The 21,827-nt window shown below is 42.7% G+C and overlaps 1 protein-coding gene across 4 annotated transcripts in view; it reads left to right on the forward strand.

Annotated features, from left to right (window-relative positions):
* Positions 1 to 20,532: 20,532 nt before the first annotated feature.
* The window catches only part of LOC103270403 (calcitonin gene-related peptide 2), a 5,655-nt gene continuing 4,360 nt past the window's right edge, over positions 20,533 to 21,827 (forward strand). For 2 of the 4 annotated variants that reach the window (XM_008067931.2, XM_008067930.1), the window contains exons 1-3: positions 20,546 to 20,603; positions 20,927 to 20,933; positions 21,465 to 21,559. In XM_008067931.2, coding sequence (XP_008066122.1) covers positions 21,474 to 21,559 — 86 coding nt within the window. In that variant the 5' untranslated portion in view covers positions 20,546 to 20,603; positions 20,927 to 20,933; positions 21,465 to 21,473. Of the gene's footprint in view, positions 20,604 to 20,926; positions 20,934 to 21,464; positions 21,560 to 21,827 lie in introns of all 4 variants that reach the window. The other 2 variants (XM_008067929.1, XM_021717513.1) reach the window with 2 other exon arrangements.

Consider the following 21,827-nt stretch of genomic DNA (forward strand, 5'->3'; position numbering starts at 1 on the left):
TTTTATGCAGTTTGACAATCTCTGTATTTTAATTGGAGTTCTTAGATGATTTACATTTTATGTTAACATCAACATTGTTGGGTTTTAGTCTACTATCTTGCTATTGGTATTATCTGAGCATTGTTTATTTCTTTTTTCCTATTTTCTTTTGGATTAATCAAACAATTCTTATTATTCCATTTTTATCTTCACTATTTGTTGAACTGTATTGGTTCTTCTAGGGTCTACAATATACATCTTTAACTTATCACAGTATATTTTCAAATAATATGCCTCTTTCCATGTACTATTAAGCCCTACAATAATATAATACATTTCCATTTCCCCCTCCTGTCTTTTATGTTCTAGTTTCATAAGTTTCAGTTCTATGCATGTTATAAACTCTACAAAATATTGCCCCTATTTTGCTGTGAATAATCAGTCATCATTTTAAGAGTCAAAAAATTTTAAACATCCATACCTCAAGCCTCATGTTCCCCAAACTATGTACTGAAGCACCCTGGAACACTGCAGCAAACTCACAGGGACACCATTTTTTAGAAAAACATACATACTTGACATATATTGGACATTTCATGAACCACCAGCTTGAGGTAGTTGATGGTTTCAATATTAGATCATGCTACTTTCCTTTTATTGATGTCATATCTTAGGAATTGGCAACTTCTGTGATATAATGCAAGTGTCACACAAAAATCAATGTGGAACAGGCAATGAAGGGAGCAGTGTCTAATCTAATCGCAAAGTTTGAAAAACCTTGCAATACCCAACAGGCACACACACACTATTAGTAATCGTGATTACTTAACAACTAAATTGAAATATTGTATTTTCTTCCAGTGTACACGTTTTATTTCAAATGGTTAGTAAGTTGTTAGGACAAGAATACTTTAAGCTGTATGGACCTAACTACTTAATAAATTGAAATGCTAAGTATTTCCTTTAGCCTATGGATGCTGTGAAAATTTGCTGAGTCACTAAGATACATGAATGTAGAAACTAAAAAAAAAAAAGCATGGTAACCTCTACCAATATTGTTAACCAGTCACTAAAAATAATGAATTACTTGGAAGGCTGAGGCAAAAGAATCACCTAAGTCTAGCAGATTGAGGCTGCAGTGGCCGTGAGCATGCCTGGGCAACAAGAGTGAGACTCCAAGTCAAAAAAAAAAAAAATGAATTAAATGGTTTTCCAACTCACTTGGAAAAATTTCTATTAAGTATTGCTAGAAGAAGAGTAAGATTAAGAAAAGCAAGATTCAAAGAAATATACATAAAGTGAGCCCATTTTTAACTCACTAACAAAATCCCCCAATTTGGGTAAATTCATATCCGATGTGATTGCCTGTAATTGTATGAGCTTGGATAAAATTAGGAATGAACACATACCAGGCTATTAATGTTGTTGGCTGATGTGAAAGGAAGAAATGGGAAAGGGAAGAGGAAAGCAAGAGATAAAATTTGTTGAGAGAGAGATAAAAATTTTTTTAAATGTTCAAAATTTTTAAATGATAACATTTATTTTTTAAAAATAATGTGGTTGTGTACAGTTGTGCACCTGCAAGCATAAAGATATGAGTATCATGTGATATGGCCACCTAAGTATGAACAGTGGTTGTTTCTGAGCTTTTAAATCATGTTGCTTTCTCATACTTTTCTATGCTATCTGAATTACTTACAATGTGTCTAATATTTTTGCAATTAGAAAAAAATCTGGCTTTTTTTATTATTGAAAGATTATTTTAATCAAACCAATTTAGAGATTAACCACCTCATGTCCTGGATCCTAAGATGGACGAAGATGATCTTACCTGTCCTCCCACACTGGTTCAGTGTAGGAAAATTACAGGTCAGTCTCCAGGCCATCTTCCAACAAAGATTTCCCAGAAGCCTAGAACTTAAAGAACTATCAAAGCTTCATGAAGACATATCTCCAGTGCTGGATTCTTCTTGCCTTAAGTTCTAACCAGGTGCCCTTGTGTGACATAGTTTCCTCTAGAAAAGGTGACTGGTAGGCTCAGTTGCCCAGGGCCCTTTAAGAATGCTTCCAAACACCCCTTTCCCCTTTTCTCATTCTTTCAGGGTACATGAGCACAGATTACAAAAAAAAATGAAACAAGTGAAGTTAAACTAAGGGGAAAAAAAGCATGTTAAAATTAGAACTTGCCATTATGTAGAATGGAAGCTTAAATCATTTTAATTTGAATGTTAAATAAAAGCATGACCTCAAGAGGTCAAAGGACTTGGAGAAATTTGGGTTACAGTTTTTCTTTAAAAGAAACTATACTTTATTTAAAGAATAACTAGAAATTTTGATTGACCAAAAAGATAATATATGACCATATTTAAATAATCCTACCTAATCTCATCAACAACTTTTGATGACTCCATAGGGCAAGCTGCAGTCCAGGCATATCATCCATCTTCTTCCAAAGTAAAGATATTATGAAAGAAAATAGATAAAATCCCTGACATTTGGCTGAAACTTTTTTACTTATTTCTGTAAATGATAGCTCACCAGTGAGTAATCTGTATGAGAAATGCCACTTAATCTCTCCCACATAGGCTTCTTGTCTTTAATGGACAGGAAATTAAACATTCTGAATTTTCAGTCACATCAGGACATGGGCATCCCCTTTTTATTATACAGAGTTGGTGCCTGACCTATGTCTACTTCAAGGCTTAAGCTGCCAGAAACTTCTGATACATCAGATCTGGTGACAGAAAAAAGGAAGAAGGAAAGTAGAAAAAAAGACTTCAGTACAGGCATCAAATGATACCCATTACCAGCACTGATGAATTATTAATCAATAGCCCTGTGATCTCTGAGGGTCAGATCTATGTTCTATCATTGTGTTCAGCACACAGTAATGCTCAATAAATCTCTTTTGATTGAGTGAATAAATAAATCCCTTCCATTGAACATGAAGTTTGACAAATTGTGATTCCTTGTGATACACCCAGTTTCATTTAGTACATATGATCTGTGCCCATGGTGTCAAAATGTCAAAGTGAAAAGAAGTAAAAATCAGCCAAACATCTTGAGTATTTCAGTTAAGCAGCAAAAAAATAGTTAAGAATCTGCGTTATCCAAAATGGTACCCACTAGTTATATGGTAATTTATAATTAAATTTAATGAAATCAGTTCCCCAGTTTCCCTAGCCAATGTCAAGTGTTCAGTAACCACATGTAGCTGGTGGCTATGGCATCAAACAGGACAGGTAGAAAGCACATATATAATTCCAGAACATTCAAAGCTATCAGGCAGCAAGATCTAAATTATTCCTTAAAACTTTTCTGTTTCATCTTGATATTCTATGATGTTATAAGCATGTCAGGGGTTTAAGAAATTTTCTAAATATGTGTCAGGGCCCCTTAAGGGAAAAGATGTGGGAAGTCAGGATTTCCTGTGATTTGAACTTGTGAATATACTCCAAGATTGAGGAGGACTTGTCAACACACATTGGAGCAGATATAATATCACCCGAGGACAAGGTCCTTTTTGTATTCATTTCTCTATTCCCTAGAACCTCAGAAATTGCACTTCGTAAAGTCTGAAAAATGTCAAGTATGTATGTGACCTAACAAATCACAGACTCTCATTTAAACATTTTACATACCTTTCATGTATGACATTTATTTCAGATGTCAGAAGTGTAGTAGATTTTGCTGCATATGGGATAAAAAAGAGCTTTCCTCTCAGCAACTATGTCTTCTTCTAGGGTCTTCTTCCTCTTTTCACCTCCAGGATTGTCTGTCTTTCCTGTCCTTGATAGTATTGGGTTTCATCTCATGGTGGTACCGACACAGAGTTTATGCTGATTGGCCATATGCCTTAGGTTGGTAATGTATGTATTAGTGACAATAAAATTTACTGTCCCTACTGATATCCCTCTGAGACTGAAAGGGGATGGTACTGATGGCTCCAGTGGGATGCCAGGTATAACCCAAGATCACCCATTTTTTTGTCCTTCTTTTCCAGAAGTCCTATGTTTACCTTTGTCTTTAATCTTTGGACCACCAGGAGATAGCAACTTCTCCTAGGATTCTAGACCATTGTTTCAGTGAGCTTCAGACACCCTCAGCAACACGTTCCTACATGCTTAGCTGCATTGGTGAACATTCATCATGCTCATTGAGTTCATATTTTTGATGCCTATTTATTAACCTAGTCCATGTTTACAATTTTTTATAACTTTATTTTATTATGGAGTTGTGGGATACAAGTCAGGATTTGATACATAAGTAATCTACACGCAAGTGAATTCTGGGCCTCCAACTGGCCCTCACTTCCTCTGGTTTAGGACCAAGTACCCTTTGTGCTGTTACATGCCTCTCCCCTCCTTCCCCCGATAGTGTCCCACTACTGCCTTCCCTCCCTTATGCTATTGTGATTAATGTTCAGGTCCCACTTACGAATGAGAACATGTGGTATTTGGGTCTTTGCTTCTATGATAGATCACTAAGTATGATTGTCTCCAACTCCATCCAGTTTGCTACCCATGTTTACGATTTTTTGAGTGACAATTCACTACAGAGGCTTACATACGAGAGGCCTGGACCATAGTATCAAATGATGATTCCTCACAATTTGTCAAGCTTCCCAATATTCCAAGATAAGGTCAAGAATTTGTTAAAATGCCAAATCACAGTCCAGAGTAAGGCAATTAGAAAGTTTCAATGAGAAGAGAATTTAGACTAGAGCTTAAGGTGACAGGCACTGGAGAAGGGAGAGGATCCACAAAGGATGATCCTAGGGTCAATTGCCTGAATTCCCTATCAATTCCGTCATTTGGGGAAGAATCTTTGGTCAGACCATTTTATAATTTTAAAGAGAACTGATTTCCATTCAGTAAAGAGTCTCCAATTCACTTCAATTAAGGAACGCTGCTTCTTTGGCATTTTTCCCCAGCTACATTTGCAGAGGAGAGCTGAGTTACCCCTGATGCAGTTCTGTGTGACTGACAGCACTGATGAGATATCCCCCACTGACCCTTGGGCGACAACAGGGGGGGTTCTCAGGAATAACTAAAAGTCTTTCAGAACACAGAACCTTCCCCGTAACCATTTATCATGTTCTCTCAGTGCTCAGCAAAGAGAAATAACTCCCTGCATTTGCTCTTTGAGTGACAGAAAACAATCAATAATATTTGTCTATGGCTTTTATCATAACCAGGATGTCTGAGGGAACAGGAAGCGAAGGATTTCACTGTGAACATTCATCATAAGGATCTCATCTTCCCTATGCAGGATGGAAAGTGTGAGTTCTCTGAACAGGGCTCTGCCTTTTCTGTGTGCAGAATGGTAATGGTTTCAACAAAGAACAGACCTGCTCTACTCCAGTGACAACTTCTCTTCTGGGCCTTCGGGAACCTTCCCTCCAGGACTCGTCCTGAGGGGCAGCATCAGACGAGTGTCTCACGGGCTCCCTGCCAGTTCTTGGATGACTGCAGCCCTGGCCCGAGCCCTGGGTGTTGAACCACAGAGCTCCCCAAACAGAGTGATGCATCCAGCACAAATGTGTCTCCTTTGCACGTTCCATTATGGGCGCTAATAATTGTGTGCCAGTAGAATGGAAGAAATTGAGGATCTGAGATGGGAAAACCTAACTGATCACCTCAACTATAAAATTACACATGAGATTATATCACATGCCTAAACAGCAAGAAATAGATTAGGTAAGAAGTCTGCCCTCTATTGGATATTCCTAACCATAAGTCACCAGTAGGTCAAAAGTAACACTGGTAGAGATGTGTTAAGATCTGAAGAGCCCTCCTACCACTAAGAGAAAAAGAGTTTCAATCACTGATGGATGAAGTTCCATTATTCCATGATTAGAGATTCATTCCTTACTGATGGCAGGTTGGGACTACTCAAAGCACATGACTGCTATGGTGGATATGGTTGGCTGGAAAACTGAAACATGATTGTTCTCACACTTCTTTCAAGCTAGGTTCTGAGTGGAAACTTGGTACGATTAGATGCCTTTTGTGAGAGTTGGAAGGAAGAAGTGAGATAGTCTACCATGACTCAAAATTAAGTCCCACAAAGTTGCCACCGTGTGTTTATGTTGGCAGCGCTGTATAAATGACTCAGTAAGGTTTCATAACCTTGGCATATCAGTGTCTCACAGCTAAGTTCATGCCAACCTGTGGTGGTGTCTTGTTCAATGACATTCATTATTGTTGTTGCATGTTTTTGTGTGCCATCACAAGAATGTCAGAGCTTGAATTAGAGTAATGAATAAACATTAAATTTCTTGGTAAACTTGGCAAAAGTGGAAGTGAAAGCAAGAACATGTTAGTCTAAGTTTATGAGGATAATGCCATGAAGAAAAGCGCAGTGTACACATGTATTAAACATTTTCTGAGGGGAGAGAAAACATCACTGATGAAGAGAGGTCGGGATGGCCAGGAATGAGAACTGACCAAAAAAAAATTGCAAAAATTAATTGAATTGTGCATCAAAATCATCGGCTGACTCTGAGAAGCATAGCAGAACAAATAAACATCAATAAAGAAGCAGTTATAAGAGTCTTAACTGAAAATCTTGGCATGAAAAAGGTGTGTGCAAAAATAGTCCCAAAGGAGCTCCTGCATCACGACAATGAACCAGCTCACACAGCACTGTCTGTGAGGGAGTTTTTAGCCAGTAAACAAACTGATTTGGAACACCCTCCCTACTCCCCTGGTCTAGCTCCCAATGACTTTTTCTTTACCCCAAAGTAAATAAAATACTGAAATGAAGCCAGTTTGGTGATATTCAAGACATCAAGTATAATATGATGACAGCTCTTATGGCCATTTCAGAAAAAGAGTTCCAAAATTGCTTTGATGGGTGGACTAGGCACTAGCACTGGTGCACATCTTCCCAAGGGGAATACTTTGAAGGTGACCATAGTGATATTCAGCAATTAGTTAGGTAGCACTTTTTCTAGGATAAGTTTGCAAACTTCATTGTCAGACCTTGTTTATTCCTGCTTTTTCTTCTGTTTTCTCTTGGCAAGCACAATCAAGCAACCAAGGTTCTACAACAGCATTCCAGTACCTAGAGTTTTGCAGGTGTTGAAAAGTAGTGGTGACACCATCGGTGGCAGCTCTTTGTTCCCTAGGGCACATCATCAATGGGACTCTCTTCATGTCTACAGTTTAAGTATACAGTGTCCTCAGTCCCCACTTTTGTGATTATGATAAAGGTAGCATCGCTCAGAACTTCAAACATTATTTTTTAACATCCAATTCCCTGTAAGAAATTCCTTTCTATTTAAAATATCTAGAGTAGTTTCTGTTTCTAAAACTGAATGGGGGAGTATAGCAGAAATGAATTAGCATGCCTACTGGGAAGAGGGGACCAAGCAATGGGAAGGGATGGAATTCTCATGAGGCTACATGCTCTGAAACTGGGAGGAAAAAATAAGGTTTACAAGAGTAACCTGATCCATTTTATATTTGACTGAAAGAAGCTTTCTTGAAGAGTGATTCTCTTAGAAGTGCTTACTGGCCGGGCACTCAGGTGTAATCCCCCCACTTTGGGAGGCCAAGGCAAGAGAATTGCCTGAGCTCAGGAGTTTGAGACCAGCCTGAGCAACATGGTAAGACCTCATCTCTACAATAATTTTATTAAAAAATTAGCCGGGTGTGGTAACGCCCGCCTATTGTTCCAGTTACTTGGAAGGCTAAGGTGGAAGGACCGCCTGAGCCCAGCAGGTCGAGGCTGCAGTGGCCATGCGAGTGTGCCACTGCACTCCAGCCTGGATAACAGAGTGAGACTACAAACTCAAAAAAAAAAAAAAGGTACTTACCAGCAACTCAGGCAGGCATGTCCCACATAAAGATAATAAGACAATTATCATCAATGTTTCTCAACTAACCTCTAAATAAATCTCATTGCTATCTAACCATGTGTTTCACTTATTCTTTTTCTTCTCTCTGTACCTCCTTCATCCCCTCCCATTTAAATTAAAGTATAAAATTGGAAATGGCTTCACAGCTCTTTTAATTATATAGCACTATTCACTATTTTCTAAACATATAAACTGAGGAAAATCAATCAATAGAACAACTTTCCTAATATGATCGAGAGATTGTCTAACAACTACATATGATCAAACTTCACCCCATACCTACTAGGACTGAAGAAAAGAAAAATAAAAGCCACTTTGCTTCATGACCTGCAGGAACCTGGCATCTATTTCTTCCTAAGAGAGAGAAGAATTTCTTAAGAGTATTTTCGCCAATAAATCCTAAAATTATGAGAAAGACAAAAGGATCAAATCATTCCCAGGTTGACCACAAGGCAAAGGAAGGAAAAGGAAAAAACAACCATTCTCTAATTCATGGTTTTTGCTCAATCCTTGGACTCCGCGGGCAGCCTGCTTACTGTATTCTCATTTAACTGGAGGTTTTCTGTAAATGGCACTTAATGGTGTTGAAAAGAAATCAGGCATCGATCGCTTAAGCATGTTTGACTATACTTAAAAATGTGCCCGGGACAACTGATGCCAAGTCTACAGGGTTTCCAAAGGGCCTTTTAAGATCCTCTAGGGTCTTTGATGCCAAAGAGTGACTCTGCAGTATAGAAATCAATATAAGATCTGAACACCTGAAAGGTGATTGATCTCACCTCAGCTCCAAGGACCAATTACATACTTGCCTGGAAATGAAAACACCACTTCTGCTCATGTCCTCAGAGCCCTATTAACTGAGGACATGCTCCTCATAAAATTTCAGCCTGGATCACTGAGCCCTTCTGCTGTGGTTTAAATGTCCCCTCCAAAACTCATGTGTAACTCCTCAGTGTGGCAGTACTGAGAGGTGGGGGCCTTTAAGAGGTGATTGGACCAGGAGAGCTCTGCCCTCATGAATGAATTAATCTATTCATGGATTGATGGATTAGTGGGTTAGTGGACTAAAGGGTTGTCATGGAAATGGGACTGGTGGATTTAAGAAGAGAGAGACCTGAGCAAGCACACTCAGACCCTCTACCGTGTGATGCCTTAGGACTTTGCAGGTGGTCTCCAGCAGGCACAAGGCTCTTGCCAGATGTGGCTCCTCAACCTTGTACTTCCAAACCTTCATGACAGTAAGAAATGAATTCCTTGTCTTTATAAATTATCGAGTTTCTGGGATTCTGTTAAAAGCAACAGAAAATTGACTAAGACACCTTCCTACACTATAAACTTTGTCTTCACCATCACTGTGCCTCCTGAAAGAAATTACAAAATACCCACTCATCAGGTGTCACTTGCCTGGTGACCTCCCTTAAACCAAAGCTGGGAACAAAAGACCAATAAAATAGCAGGTGATGCCTAAAATAGGTGCCACAGCAATCATTATTGCCATCATGACCATTATTAAATTCTCACTCAGTGTCTGTAGGCTCTTCATCCACACACAGCTCAACTTTGTTTGCTTGTTATCTGTTTGTTTCCCTGAACACATTACTCGTAAGAGCTCATACAGTATCTATTTACTCTGTCTGCACGTAATTCTGACAAGCTTTGTGTCTTATCTCTTGAGTGCAAATGAGTCGAGTCAATGTCTAAAATGTACCATTTCTGTAGTTCTTGACCAGTAGTTACAGACCCATATTGAATGTCTCTAGGTTATTTGTTCCCATACCACTCTACTAAGTTTAGTTATCGTTTTTGTTGTTGTTTTGTTGTTTGTTTCACTGTGTAACCAAATGAAAATTGAAGTCAATAGATTACCACTAAAAAGAGTCACAAATTACCACAATGAAACTAGCAAGAAATGATCATTGACAAATGGATGGAAAGAAAGAAAGTAGAATAATCATAAAATTATACACATATTAGACCTCAAAAAGAAAGGCAGTGTGGTATCATCTAGTTTGGAGCTATTAGCCCAAAACTTCTTTCAGCCTTGAAAGGAGCACTGTATGAGTGCCTAACACATTAAGTGAAATTCTTATGATGGTGACAATGTATCATCAAGGAAGGACTGAAACTATATTCGGTTTATTCTTTTGAAGAAGGTAGAGGAGTATGCAATGCATTTTTTCTAATTTTCCAGATAAGTTAATATAATTTGGCACTTGACGGGGTAAGCTTTTGTGATAATGATAATAATAGCCACCACTCTAGAGTGCCTGCTCCATGCCAGGCAATGTGCCAGGTGTTTAATATATATTGTCATTAATCCTACTGGGCAGGGAGGCTGCAACATAGCCAGACATGTATCTGAGAGGATTGGAGAAGCAGATTCATTCTGTTGTGGCCTTGGCAACTGGTTTTATTCTGAATTAAAGACTTAGAGATTGTCTCCTTAAGAAGGCAGAGAAGTATGTAATGATTTCATTTAATTTACTATATTAAGCTGATGTAATTTGGCACTTGAAGGAATAAGCTTTTGTTATAATAATAATAGCCACCACTCTTAAGTATCTGTTCAATGCCAAACCATGAGTTGGGTGTTCTAGCATCAAATACGAGGTAGCTTTAATCCTGCCTGATAGTTATTACTATCCCCGTTTTGTATATTGAGAAATCGTATGAAAAGAACCCCCCCAAAAAAAGAATTATTCTTTGGAGGGCAAACCCCTTGTAATATAGGCTCCCCCTGCTAGGTAAGTACTATGAGAACCCATTGGCATCAGTGTACCAGCTAGCATTGTTGTGAGAGGCTGCATTCAGCATCAGTGAATTTTTTTTTCACAGATTCTTTCAACGCATTTGCCCATTTCATTGGATGATTTGTGAGCAAACCTACCCACACCATGCTAAGTATTCAGTAGTTTTTGACCAAAAAATGGCATGACCTCTATGCCCCAACCTCCCTACTCACCCAAATTCGTCCCAAGAGACTTGTTTTTTGTTCCTCCGAATGAAGAACGTCCTCAAAGGGAAACATTTTGTCGATGTGGAAGAGGTGAAACAAAAAATGGCAAAAGTACTAAAAGACATCCAAATTGATGAGTTCAAAACCTGTTTTGAGTAAAGCATCTCAATAGGTGTGTTGCATCTAATGGGGAGTACTTCAAAGGTAACTGAAGATTAAACATATAAGAATAAACACACACTTTTTTGTAAGTAAATTCTGGGTTTGTTTTTTTGGATATTCACCTCGTAGTTCAGGGAGATTATTATCTTCTCAAGGACAATAAATGAGTAGTAGAGCCAAGACTCAAATCCAGTTGCATAAAATCCTAAAGCCATATTCTTCACGATCTCAAGCAGAGTCAATTTATATAGGAAATCCCCTTATGTTTCTTGATAATGCCCATAAAGGAGTCTTCTCTGTAATGAGCTTTCTGGTACAGTGGGAAAGTTCTTATTTCTCTCTTGCTCTTGTGCCATAGAACAATGTTCCTGGCCAGGGAGAGAAGAGCCATGCTGGATCCAGTGAGTCTGAGCCAAGATAGAATTTTAATTATGTTAAAGGAACCCATCCTGAGTAATTCCTTGACGTCACCCACTAAGTTTGTCCACCTCTCAGAGTGACCAGCCTGGCCGTTGTCCACTACACTCAGCCTTTTCCCTGGCACCTGAGGCCACCCTAAAAATAGCCTGTGGACCTCAGAAGGAACCTCTTCTGGTGCCTACAGCAAAGAAGGTGTCGGTGTTTCTTTCTTCTTTTCTGGTACAGAGGATGGGGGAAAGATATTGAAAAGAATAGCCCCCAGGCAACAGTTAGCTTTGTTCTACATGAAAGAAAGTTAGTTAAGCTCTCTCATTTTCCAAGAATGAGAAGCCAGGAAACCCCCATGGACACAATATCCTATTTCTTCTTTCTACCATAAATGTTTTTCTCATTCTGTTCTAACCTAAAATTTACTGACTAATGCCCCTCTTTCAAAGCTCTAATAGCAGTTGGTAGGTCCCATTGTGGGGGGTTACACATCAGACCTTGGAAAGTGCTGATGCCTGAGTTTGAATAATTATCTCAGGAAAACATTAGAAATATTCCCCATGTTGGGTGCTAGAAAGTTCTGAGCTCACCTACACTCCTCACGTGTTTCAGTGATTACCCATGACATGCCCAACTCAGTGCAGCCAGTAAATTCTGGATATAGGTTTGGTTTTTGTGTTTTTTTAAAGTAGGCTTTTTCAGATGGATTTTTATTCAGTGCTCAAGTAATTAGAAACCCTGATGCTTGGTTACCAGCAGAGATATCTAAGCCATAGGCTCAAAATATAAGCCCCAATGTTAGGGTTTAACAGCATCATAATAACCTGCTGATGTGTGGTGTTATGTGGTGGCAAAGGTTTCATTACCCACTTCTAATGGAGTTTAACCCTAGGGATGTTTGCACGAAACCTGGCACCAGTTGGCTCAATAACTCCCTTTTGCCTATAGCATATCTGAACAGGAATGCCAAAGGAACACATAACAAATTAGAACTCGATAAAGAGGAACATCTCATATATGATATTTAATGATTTCTGAACATAGTCTAAGAGGAATGGATGCAGACAGCCCTACAAACTTATTTCTGTGGCTCCCTTCCCAACAGAAGAGGTATAGAGGGCGACATCCCTTTAAACAGGGTTTTTCTTGTCTCCTCACCCCTGCCCACACCCCAGTAGAAGCACTCCCTCATCAGAGACTTTGTAATTTTTCCTCTGTGTAGCCACTTTATGACCCTGGTCTTTACCATCTCTGGGAGGATTCCTCAAGAGTTTCAGCCCACAGCAGCCTCTTTCTCCAACTCCCACCATTTATAGTCCTTGCCAATCAGCCTAGTATTTACTTATTAAGACAGGCAAAATAATGGTCTCCCCAAAATATCCACACCCTAATCCCTGAGAACATAGCAAAAAGGTATTTTGCAGATGGGATTAAATTAAGGACCTTGAGATAGAGAGATTATTCTGGGTTATCCAGGAGTTGGGCCTAATATAATCACAAGTGGAAAAGGGAAGCAAAAGAGGAAGTCAGAGAGATGCGATATGAGAAGCACCCAGCTCTGGTTTTGAAGATGGAGAGAAGACTGAAGAACAAATGAGTGGCTACTAGAACCTGGAAATGGACAGGAAGTGAATTCTCCCCTAAAGCCCACAGAAAGGAACACAGCCCTGCCATCATTTTAGACTAGTGAGACCCATGTTGGATGTTGAACTTCTAACCTACAGAAATGTTAGAATAATAAGTCTGTGTTGTTTTAAGTCACCAAATTTGTGGTGATTTGTTACAGTAGCAATAAGAAACCAATATAGTTGTTCACTATCTTTTATTCTTCTTCAGTTATTTTGTATATGTGGATCTTATCTCCGTAAGAAACCACATATGTTTTTAGTAGATTGGTCTTATTCATTTCTTTCTTCTTGTCCTGCATACAGTGAACAGTCAATCCTGTTAACTTCATGCTCTTACTTCCTCTAGACAAGGTTGACCCTCTGACAGCATTGCTATAGGGTCAGGCAGAACAAATGAGGCATCAGGTCACCTCATTACTAGCAACCTAACTTAGCTCTCAGTAGCCACCAAAAGAATAAATACTACCATTCTCAAGTCCAGAGTCCCTCCCATAAAGTGGGACAGCAGATAAAGACAGATGATAGGGCAGGTTGGATTGATTCATATTTTCTCAGGCTGTACCAGCAGGAGACCAATAGGAAGGTCCAAGATGGTCTTGGACACAAAAGCTCAATATATCCCTCTTATTTGCAATGTAAGATCTCAGTCATGTGATCCCAGTCTTTGTCCTTCTACTCAAACTGCACTTCGAGCCCTCCAAAGTTGATCTTAAGACTAAGGATGGCTCTACTTGTTTGCCTCATTTGCACACAGCTTTTCTTACCACAATATCATTATCACAAGAAGGGAGCCTAGTTGGGAAAGCTGGTGGGGCCTATCTTCACTGAATTCCAGTTAACTATCACTACTTTTCCTTTGCTCCTCTGGCAACAAGGGTATAAATAGGCCTACACTTGTCTTTCACCTGGTCCTCATATATCTTACTAAATGTACTTACTTGGTTCATTCATACAGAATATTCCCAAACATGTATATAGCCATATAATGAAACTTTTACAACTCCTCTAAATAAATGTATTTTACTTATTATTGCATCTGTTACTTAGCCTACTATGTTTCCCTATGCACATTTAATTGATTTATCTCCCAATCAATTATTCATCATATATTTGCTAACATATTGGCTAGACCTACTGGAAGGTTAGTCTCTCTGTTCATGCCTCTCACTTCAGAGAGGTCCTCAGAGGAGAACCTTTCAGTGCTGATTTTCACACTCCATTAGAAGTGTACTTTGGGGTCTCCATGGACTCACAATGTAGCTACATTGCAAAGTTTCTGCCGACGACTTGCAGAAAGATAAGGATCCAAGCAAAGACCATGAATCCATTATAGATTCACTTTCATGAAGCAGAAAAAAACTTTGTGCCCCCAGTTCAACTGGCATCTTCTCTCTCCCCTCTCAGAAGACACTAGCACATCTTTTTGGTGACAAGGAGAAAAGAACCAGGACATTTGTTTCCCCTCTTCCTCTTGTCTATTCTGAAAATCATGTGTTCTTCATATTAAGTGAGGAGTGGGGTGAATAGCAGTATCTTTTCTGATTGTGGCAATCAACAGAAGGACATATCCTTCCTCCTTTATGTTGACACCTTCCACTGTTCTTTCAGAAGATAGTGGTTCCTGCCAGGACAAGTGGAGGCAGCCAAATCGTGGGTGACCTGGTATCATAGAAAAGTAATGGAAAACAGCATAAAGCTCACGGTGCATTTCTAGAATGCCAGAATTAGAAGGCGGTTTGGGACTCTTTCGATCCAATAAAAGTTCACATATCAAATGTGGAAACAGAGGGCCAAATGTTTTCTCAAAGTCACATCCTTTGGGTTAGGGGTATGAATTGAAACCCTGCCTCTTGACTCCCAGCACTCTTTGCACTAACCCCCATCCCATGCCCATATCCACTGGCAAAATGAAACATTCTGCAAAATCAACCACTTTTGGACAAGATGGAGCAATGCATGATGCTAAAACTAAATATAGGAAGTTGAGTCATTTGGGTTTTTGTTTGTTGGAACTTTGAAATGTTTTAAAATTTTATTTTATGAATATTTTTATATATCTAATTTGGGCTTTATTCTTTAGCAATTTACTTATCTTAAGTGGCCATACTAATGTTTCTTTTCCTGCTGCAAAACTGTCAATCTCCTAAATGTTGGTCCAGGAATTGTAAATAATTTATGCCTGGTCATTGAGCCTCTCACTACAAATCACATTAGCCCTGATGCAGGCAGACATGCCCATATCTTTTTCTGAGTCAGTGCCCGGATTCAAGGGACCAGACTTCTTACCCGATATGGCAGACAGATAAGCCATGTTCCAACATTTCAGGTCCACAAAAGGAGCCTGGAAAATATAATTAATTCAAGCCAAATATTCTTACTATTCCCTTGCTTGTACAACAGAGATAATGACTGCCATCTTATTAAACGGTTGAGAATACATAGTACCTGGCACACAGATGGAATTCATTTGATGGTGGATTTAATATTTATCATATTTTTGTTTTATTTGATTTAATATGTTTTTATATAACTTTCATACTTACTATGAATGCAACCACAACATATTTTTTATATCTAAGTTATTAGCAAAACATTGATGTGCCCTCCAATGCTTATAGAAATCTGCTCATTCTAAAGTCCTCAGCAAAATTTCTCCAGAGTCACTTCCAGCTATCTCTCTCTCTCTCTCTTTTTTAACTTTTATTTCCATATTAAAGGTTTTTATTTTTCAAGGTACACAACATGGTATTTTGATATATGTATATATTGTGAAATGATTATCACAAACAAGTTAATTAACATATCATCACCTCACATATTTGTGAGATTTACTTTCTTAGCAAATGTCAAGCACATGATACATTAACTATAGTCACCATGCTGCATTTTAGGTCTCCAGAACTTATTCATCTTATAACTGAAAGGTTATACCCTTTGACCAATATCTCCTCTTTTCTGCTATTCCCTATTCCCTGGTAATCACCATTCTACTCTCTGTTACTAAGAGTGGGTTTGTTTTTGTTTTTGTTTTTAAGATTCCACAAAAAAGTGAGATCGTGTAGCATGTGTCTTTCTGTGTCTGGTTTACTTCACTCAGCATAATGTCCCCCAGATTCACTCATGCTGTTGCAAATGACAAGATTTCTTTTTAGGAACAAAATAATGAAAAATAGTCCACTTTGTATATATAAGCATATACCACATTTTATTTAACCATTCATCCACTGATGGACACAGACTCATCAAGTTTCCATTATCTTGACTGTTGTGAATCTTGCTGTCTCTTTGGCAGTCATTTTTGTCTTCCTTTCCCTAGAAAGGGTTTTTTGTGTGTGTGCTCTAAATATGTCTTAGGAACTAGTGATTCAGAAGAAACCACTACTTTTAGCATGCTCTTCAGTAAACTCAATAAATGGAAAGCTTTGGCTTTTGTGCTTCTTTAAACAGTACAATCAATTTTCAGTTGAAATTTTCTAGTTAATGTGACAGCTCCAAATTTCTCCAAGGTTCAAGAGACTGGGTTGGTGTTGTTGACTGTTGCTGCTGCTGCTGCTGCAGTTGTTACTATTGTGGTTTTGTTGTTGAATCTATATTATGCATGAATTATGCTTTAGCAATAAATTTAACTTGAGCTCTGAACTTTAAATTTGTATTTTTTGTTCTTTCAGGCTGTTGCTTGCTTACCTCACAACTGTCTTGCTCAAGTAAGAGTAAGCCTTTAAGTGGGACACTTTTCATCATATGGAAATTCACATAAGAATTTTCAACCAGATTTCATCTTTATTTTTATTTCTAAATTAAAGAGTACAGGAATCTAATGTAAACGAATGGGAATAAACATTACAGTTAGAATTTATCAGGGTGTTAAAAAAAAAAAAGAATTTTTTTTCCAAACTAGATTGTTTCAAAAGTGACCCTGATTTCTAGATTTTAAAAGTTAGGAATAAGATAGCAAAATCGACCGGGCTCAGCCTGTAATCCCAGCACTTTGGGAGGCCGAGACGAGAGGATTGCCTGAGATCGGGGGGTTCGAGACCAGTCTGGTGAGACCTCGTCTCTACAAAAATAAAACATCACAAAAACTAGTGAGGTGTGGTGGCGTGCGTCTGTAGTTCCAGCTACTTGGAAGGCTTAGGTGGAAGGATCGCCTAAGCCCAGCAGGTCGAGGCTGCGGTGGCCATGAGGGTGCCACTGCTCTCCATCCTGGACGACAAAGAGTGAGACTCTGACTCCAAAAAAAAAAGACTAGTTTAAAATCAGCTCTTTCCTTAGCGACTTCGTTAGATCATGCTCTGTTTAGTACTAAAACTCAGAGAAGTTCCAAGGATAGCGGGACGAAATCTAAGCAATTCGCCCACGCGAAGGTGCCAACATCCTTCGGGTTCACTCAGTAAACCAGGGGTGGGCTCAGAGGACGGTTTTGCATTTCTCACCAGGAGATCCTAGTCTTTGGAAAGAACCCTAGGGGAAACCCTTACTGCCCTGCCTCGTTCCTGAAAACTTCCGCCAGAGAACCAACTCTGTGTGCTAAATAAAATGGGAGGAGTCCCGTGGACGCTAATTTCGGAATGCAAGCGGAATGCCGCTCCGACTCCGCCCGGATTTTCTGCGGGCTGCTCGTGGAAATCGACAGGTGACTTTGCCAGAATGAATTAGTTTTCGTTCATTTCACATTGGCGGAGCGCCTGTTAGTGCGTCTGGCATGGTGTCCATTGTCAAATAAAATGACTTTAAAAAAAAAAAATACCTTTGGCCCTCAGCAAGGCTCCAGGCACTTCCTACAAACTCGAGGAGCGCTTGCGGAATGAGGTCGTCTTCGGCCCTCCCTTCCCGAAGAGACAGACCTGAGATCGCTCGAGGCTACACCAGCGCCCTCTGGGTGCAGGCTGTGCTTAGCGCCTCCACAGCACCAGCCTGTGGTTTGCTGCCGCCAAAGATTTCACAGAGGAATTCTTGTGTGTTCTGAAGGCTGAAGGCACACACGACCGATCCCGCAAAGTGGCATGGCCACAAAAACCTGCTTCTAGAGTAGTTGTCTCTTCACCATGTTGCGGTCTCCCTTGCACGGGTGCAAGTCAGGAGATCGCTCCTTAAGAAAATGCATATTACAGGCAAGCGTCTTCCAGGAGGTCCTTAGGTTAGAAACCCCTGGTCTGGGAAGAAGTGGCTACCGCAGTAGTATTGGCCGCCGAGCGCCAATAGGCTTTTGCAACAGGCCCACGTGGCAGCGGCCCAAACCCTACGCCCCACGCGGTGGCCGCACTGCGGCCTTTGCAAGTTGCCACGCGGCTCGGTACCGAGAGCCCAGGCCCAGGTTCAGAACCTAAACTGCTAAAAAGAACCGAAGCTCCGAAATGGGCCTCAGTAGGGGCTGTCTGCCTCCAGCACGCTCTAGGGCTCACCGCGCCCGGGATCCGCGGTCCTGAGCCCTGCCCGCGACGCAGCTCCCCTTCCCCGGCGCGCGGCGTCCGCCCGGGCCAGTTCTCCCAGTCCCCGTCTTCGAAGAGTGAGAGTCTCAGACACCGGGTCCCAGCTCCAAGTCTTTAGTCCCTCGTGTTGGTGCCGCCCAGAAATTAAGAAGGGGGAGAATCAATGACAGGCATCCTGGAAATGAGGCGTTCCTGCTGCCTCCTTGCGCGCGGAGGCCACCCACCCGCGAGCGAGCAGAGAGGCAGCGCGAGGCGGATGCGGCCTGGGAAATAGTGAGGCTGCCGGGGGACTGAAGACTGGCGTGCGGACGGGACACCGGGGTGACCCGGAGCTCCGTGGCTCGGGCCGCTCACAGCTCACCTGGGCGATCGTCCCTGCTCTCCCTGGGGGAACCGCGAGCCGGGGTTCTCCCCCAGAGGCCCGGGATGTCGCTGCTGCGCTCACCGCTTGCAGCGTGCGGATGGGCGGCTGCGGATCGCGCGCTGTGAGCTCAGAACCGGAGATCCCGGGGACGCCGAGAAGCTTCTTTCTCCTCACCCCAGCCGCTGCGGGCAGCGAGTGCCTCAGTCGGGACCTCGGCCCTCCTGGGCGCGCTTGGAGCTGGACGCTCAGGCGGAGTGGTCTTGAAACCCGGTTTCACGAGGTTTGAGAGTTGCCGAGGCCGTGCGTAATTTGGTGTGATGGAGAGCGCCTACTCTCGAGCGTGTGTGCAGGTACGATGCCAGCAGGCCGTCGTTATGCGGGTGTGTGGACGCGACCGCACGAGAGACTCAGAGGCGGGCTTGGGACAACTTTGAGAGTGAACTCCTAAGGGTAGCCTCGTGCGCCAGGGTCTGCTTTTGGAGCGCCCTGCTTCGTGGAGCAGGCACACGTTGGAAGACAGTCTGTGTGTGGAAGGGTGTGACCGGAGGTGGGCGTGAGCTTTACTCCGGGCAAGGACTCCACCGCACCGCCAAGCCTGCCTGCCCGTCAGTCGAGGACCGGAAGCGCAGGAGTAGGGATGCGGGGTCGGAAGTGAACGCTACTGGGACACCTGGGCAAGCAGCAGCCCTAAGCGAAGGAACAGCTGTGCAAATGGCTCAGGCAGGTGGACCGAATGAGTGGTGATGGATGGCAGGGTAGGAACGGGAAGGGCTGGAGGATGGATGGAGGCGTTGGCATCTGTCCATCCCGCTCCTTGGGCCCAGCTGGTCCTCTTCCTTCTCTTCACATATGTATCAATCAGATCTGAAGAGAGTTGGGACCATCCAGCGTGACTTCAGGCAGGCCGGCGAGGTGGGGATTCGGAATGCATCAAACGAAATCTTAGGTCTGGCCCATGCGGACCAAGAAACTCTTCTAAATCCCCACCTACCCGGGAGCCAGGCACTGGGCTACTTCTCACAACAGTCCTTCAAGTGGAGAACTATGGTACCATTTGCAAAGTTGAGTACATCGAGGTTCTGTGTCGTTACCTGCCCACGATCACACAGCCTGGAATTGTCGCAGCTGAATGGAACTCGGGTCTAACAAATTCTTGCTCCGAGCTCCACCTCCTTTTTCCCCAGAACCCTGGCCCTCTGTGGGTGACAGCAGCCACTGGAATCAGACAGTCCTCTTGGTCTCAGAACACACCCGAAGCCATGAACCCTTCAAGTCTCACTTAGGCGGGGGTCTAGAGTCAGACTTGGCACCAGGAGTCCCCATGACCCTGGACCCTACCCTCCAAACCGCACAACGGGGGGGGGGAGGGTGACGCACAGGCTCAAAAGCAAGCGGGACTGAAGAGGTGAAATTTACCGTGACGTGATGTCAAACTGCCCTCCAATTCCCGCTTACTTTAAGGGCGTTTCTCGTTGGCCCCCCACCGCCCTCCCTCCCCCATTTCCATCAGTGACCTCAATGCAAATACAAGTGGGGCCGTCATGCCGGATCCTCCAGATTCTGGAAGCGTGGGAGTGACGCAATCCGGCTGGGGCAAGGGACCCCTCCGCCCATTGGTCGCTCTGCGCTCGGGGACCCCTCCCGGCCCACAGCGGCTGGAATAAGAGCGGCCGCCGGCGCTGGAAGGCATCCGAGCCACTGCCCAGCCCAAGTGTTGCCGCCACCTCCGCAGGGTCCTGGCTGGACACCGCTGCTGCCGCCGCCGCCGTCTCTGATCCAAGCCACCTTCCGCCAGGTGAGCCCCGAGCTTCCTGCTCAGACAGTCTCTGTTAGTCCGGGTAGGGCTGGACATTCCCAGTCCTTGCTCCGCTGTTCCTGCGCAGCTGCGGGCTCCAGCCTCACGCTCCCACACTGCACACATGCTTAGGCCAGTCTCCGGACACCCAGCTCCCCAGGCGCCGCGCTCAGAGCGGGACGCAGGAGGAGCTTTCCGCAGACGGCGCGTTCGGGGATCGCGTTTGGCGCCTGGTGGTCCCGGGGAAGTTGGTTCAGAACCAGGGCCAGCGCGAATGGGTGGCAAGTGGGCGCGACTTGGACTGCAAGCCCTAGTCGCGGGCTCTGGGAGCGCAGTGACAGGGCTCAGGTCCCCACCAAGATTGTTAAGCTTGGTTCTTGCAGGGGGCTAAATTGCCAGAAGGCGGAGCAGCTGAGCACTACAATTAGTTCTTCAGTTTCTCAGAGATTCCAACCACAGAGATATTCCCTCTCTCTGACTCTCCCGTCTCTCTTCCTCCCAGATGTATTCAAAAGCCCCACGAGAGGACATGGGCTTCCTTATGGGAGCAGCTGTTGTGATCAGGGCTCCAAGCGTGTCCTCCATAGAGACCTGGTTAACTGATGTGTGTTGGGGAAGGAGGGGCATTGGTACGATTAGGACCACGAGGATCAGTGCTCCAGCTTTGTCAAACTATACGTGCTACAGGCCCACTGGACCCTCCAACAATCCACTTTGCCGATGAGAAAACAAAGATGAAAAGAAATATAGTGACCAGTCTGAAGCCACAAAGCCAGGGAGTTAGAGGCAGGGCAGATACTGGGTAGGAGTCCAGGTCTGTGGGCTCATAGAACTCTAAAGTTCTAGGCAGACACTGACTGACTCATTCTTCCCTTGCAGAGAGGCGTTATGGGCTTCCGGAAGTTCTCCCCCTTCCTGGCACTCAGCATCTTGGTCCTGTATCAGGCAGGCAGCCTAAATGCAGTACCATTCAGGTAAGACAGCCTGAAGCCAGGAACACATGCCCCTCCTGTTGCCCCTGGGATCAACCGATTCTATGCCTTCTTAATTGTGGTGTGCTGAATGCTTAAAAATGGATGCGGGGAAAGGGGAGGGGGGTTGTATGTATGTATACACATATATAAATTTTTCTAATATAAAGATATGTAACACAATTTTTAAATAGTTATAAGATATGCAATACTCAGCCGGGCTCAGTGGCTTAGCCTGTAATCCCGCGCCTTTGGGAGGCTGAGGTGAGTG

Source organism: Carlito syrichta, unplaced genomic scaffold, assembly GCF_000164805.1.
Source record: "Carlito syrichta isolate Samal-C Ts95f unplaced genomic scaffold, Tarsius_syrichta-2.0.1 Scaffold309824, whole genome shotgun sequence".
Classification (NCBI taxonomy): domain Eukaryota; kingdom Metazoa; phylum Chordata; class Mammalia; order Primates; family Tarsiidae; genus Carlito; species Carlito syrichta.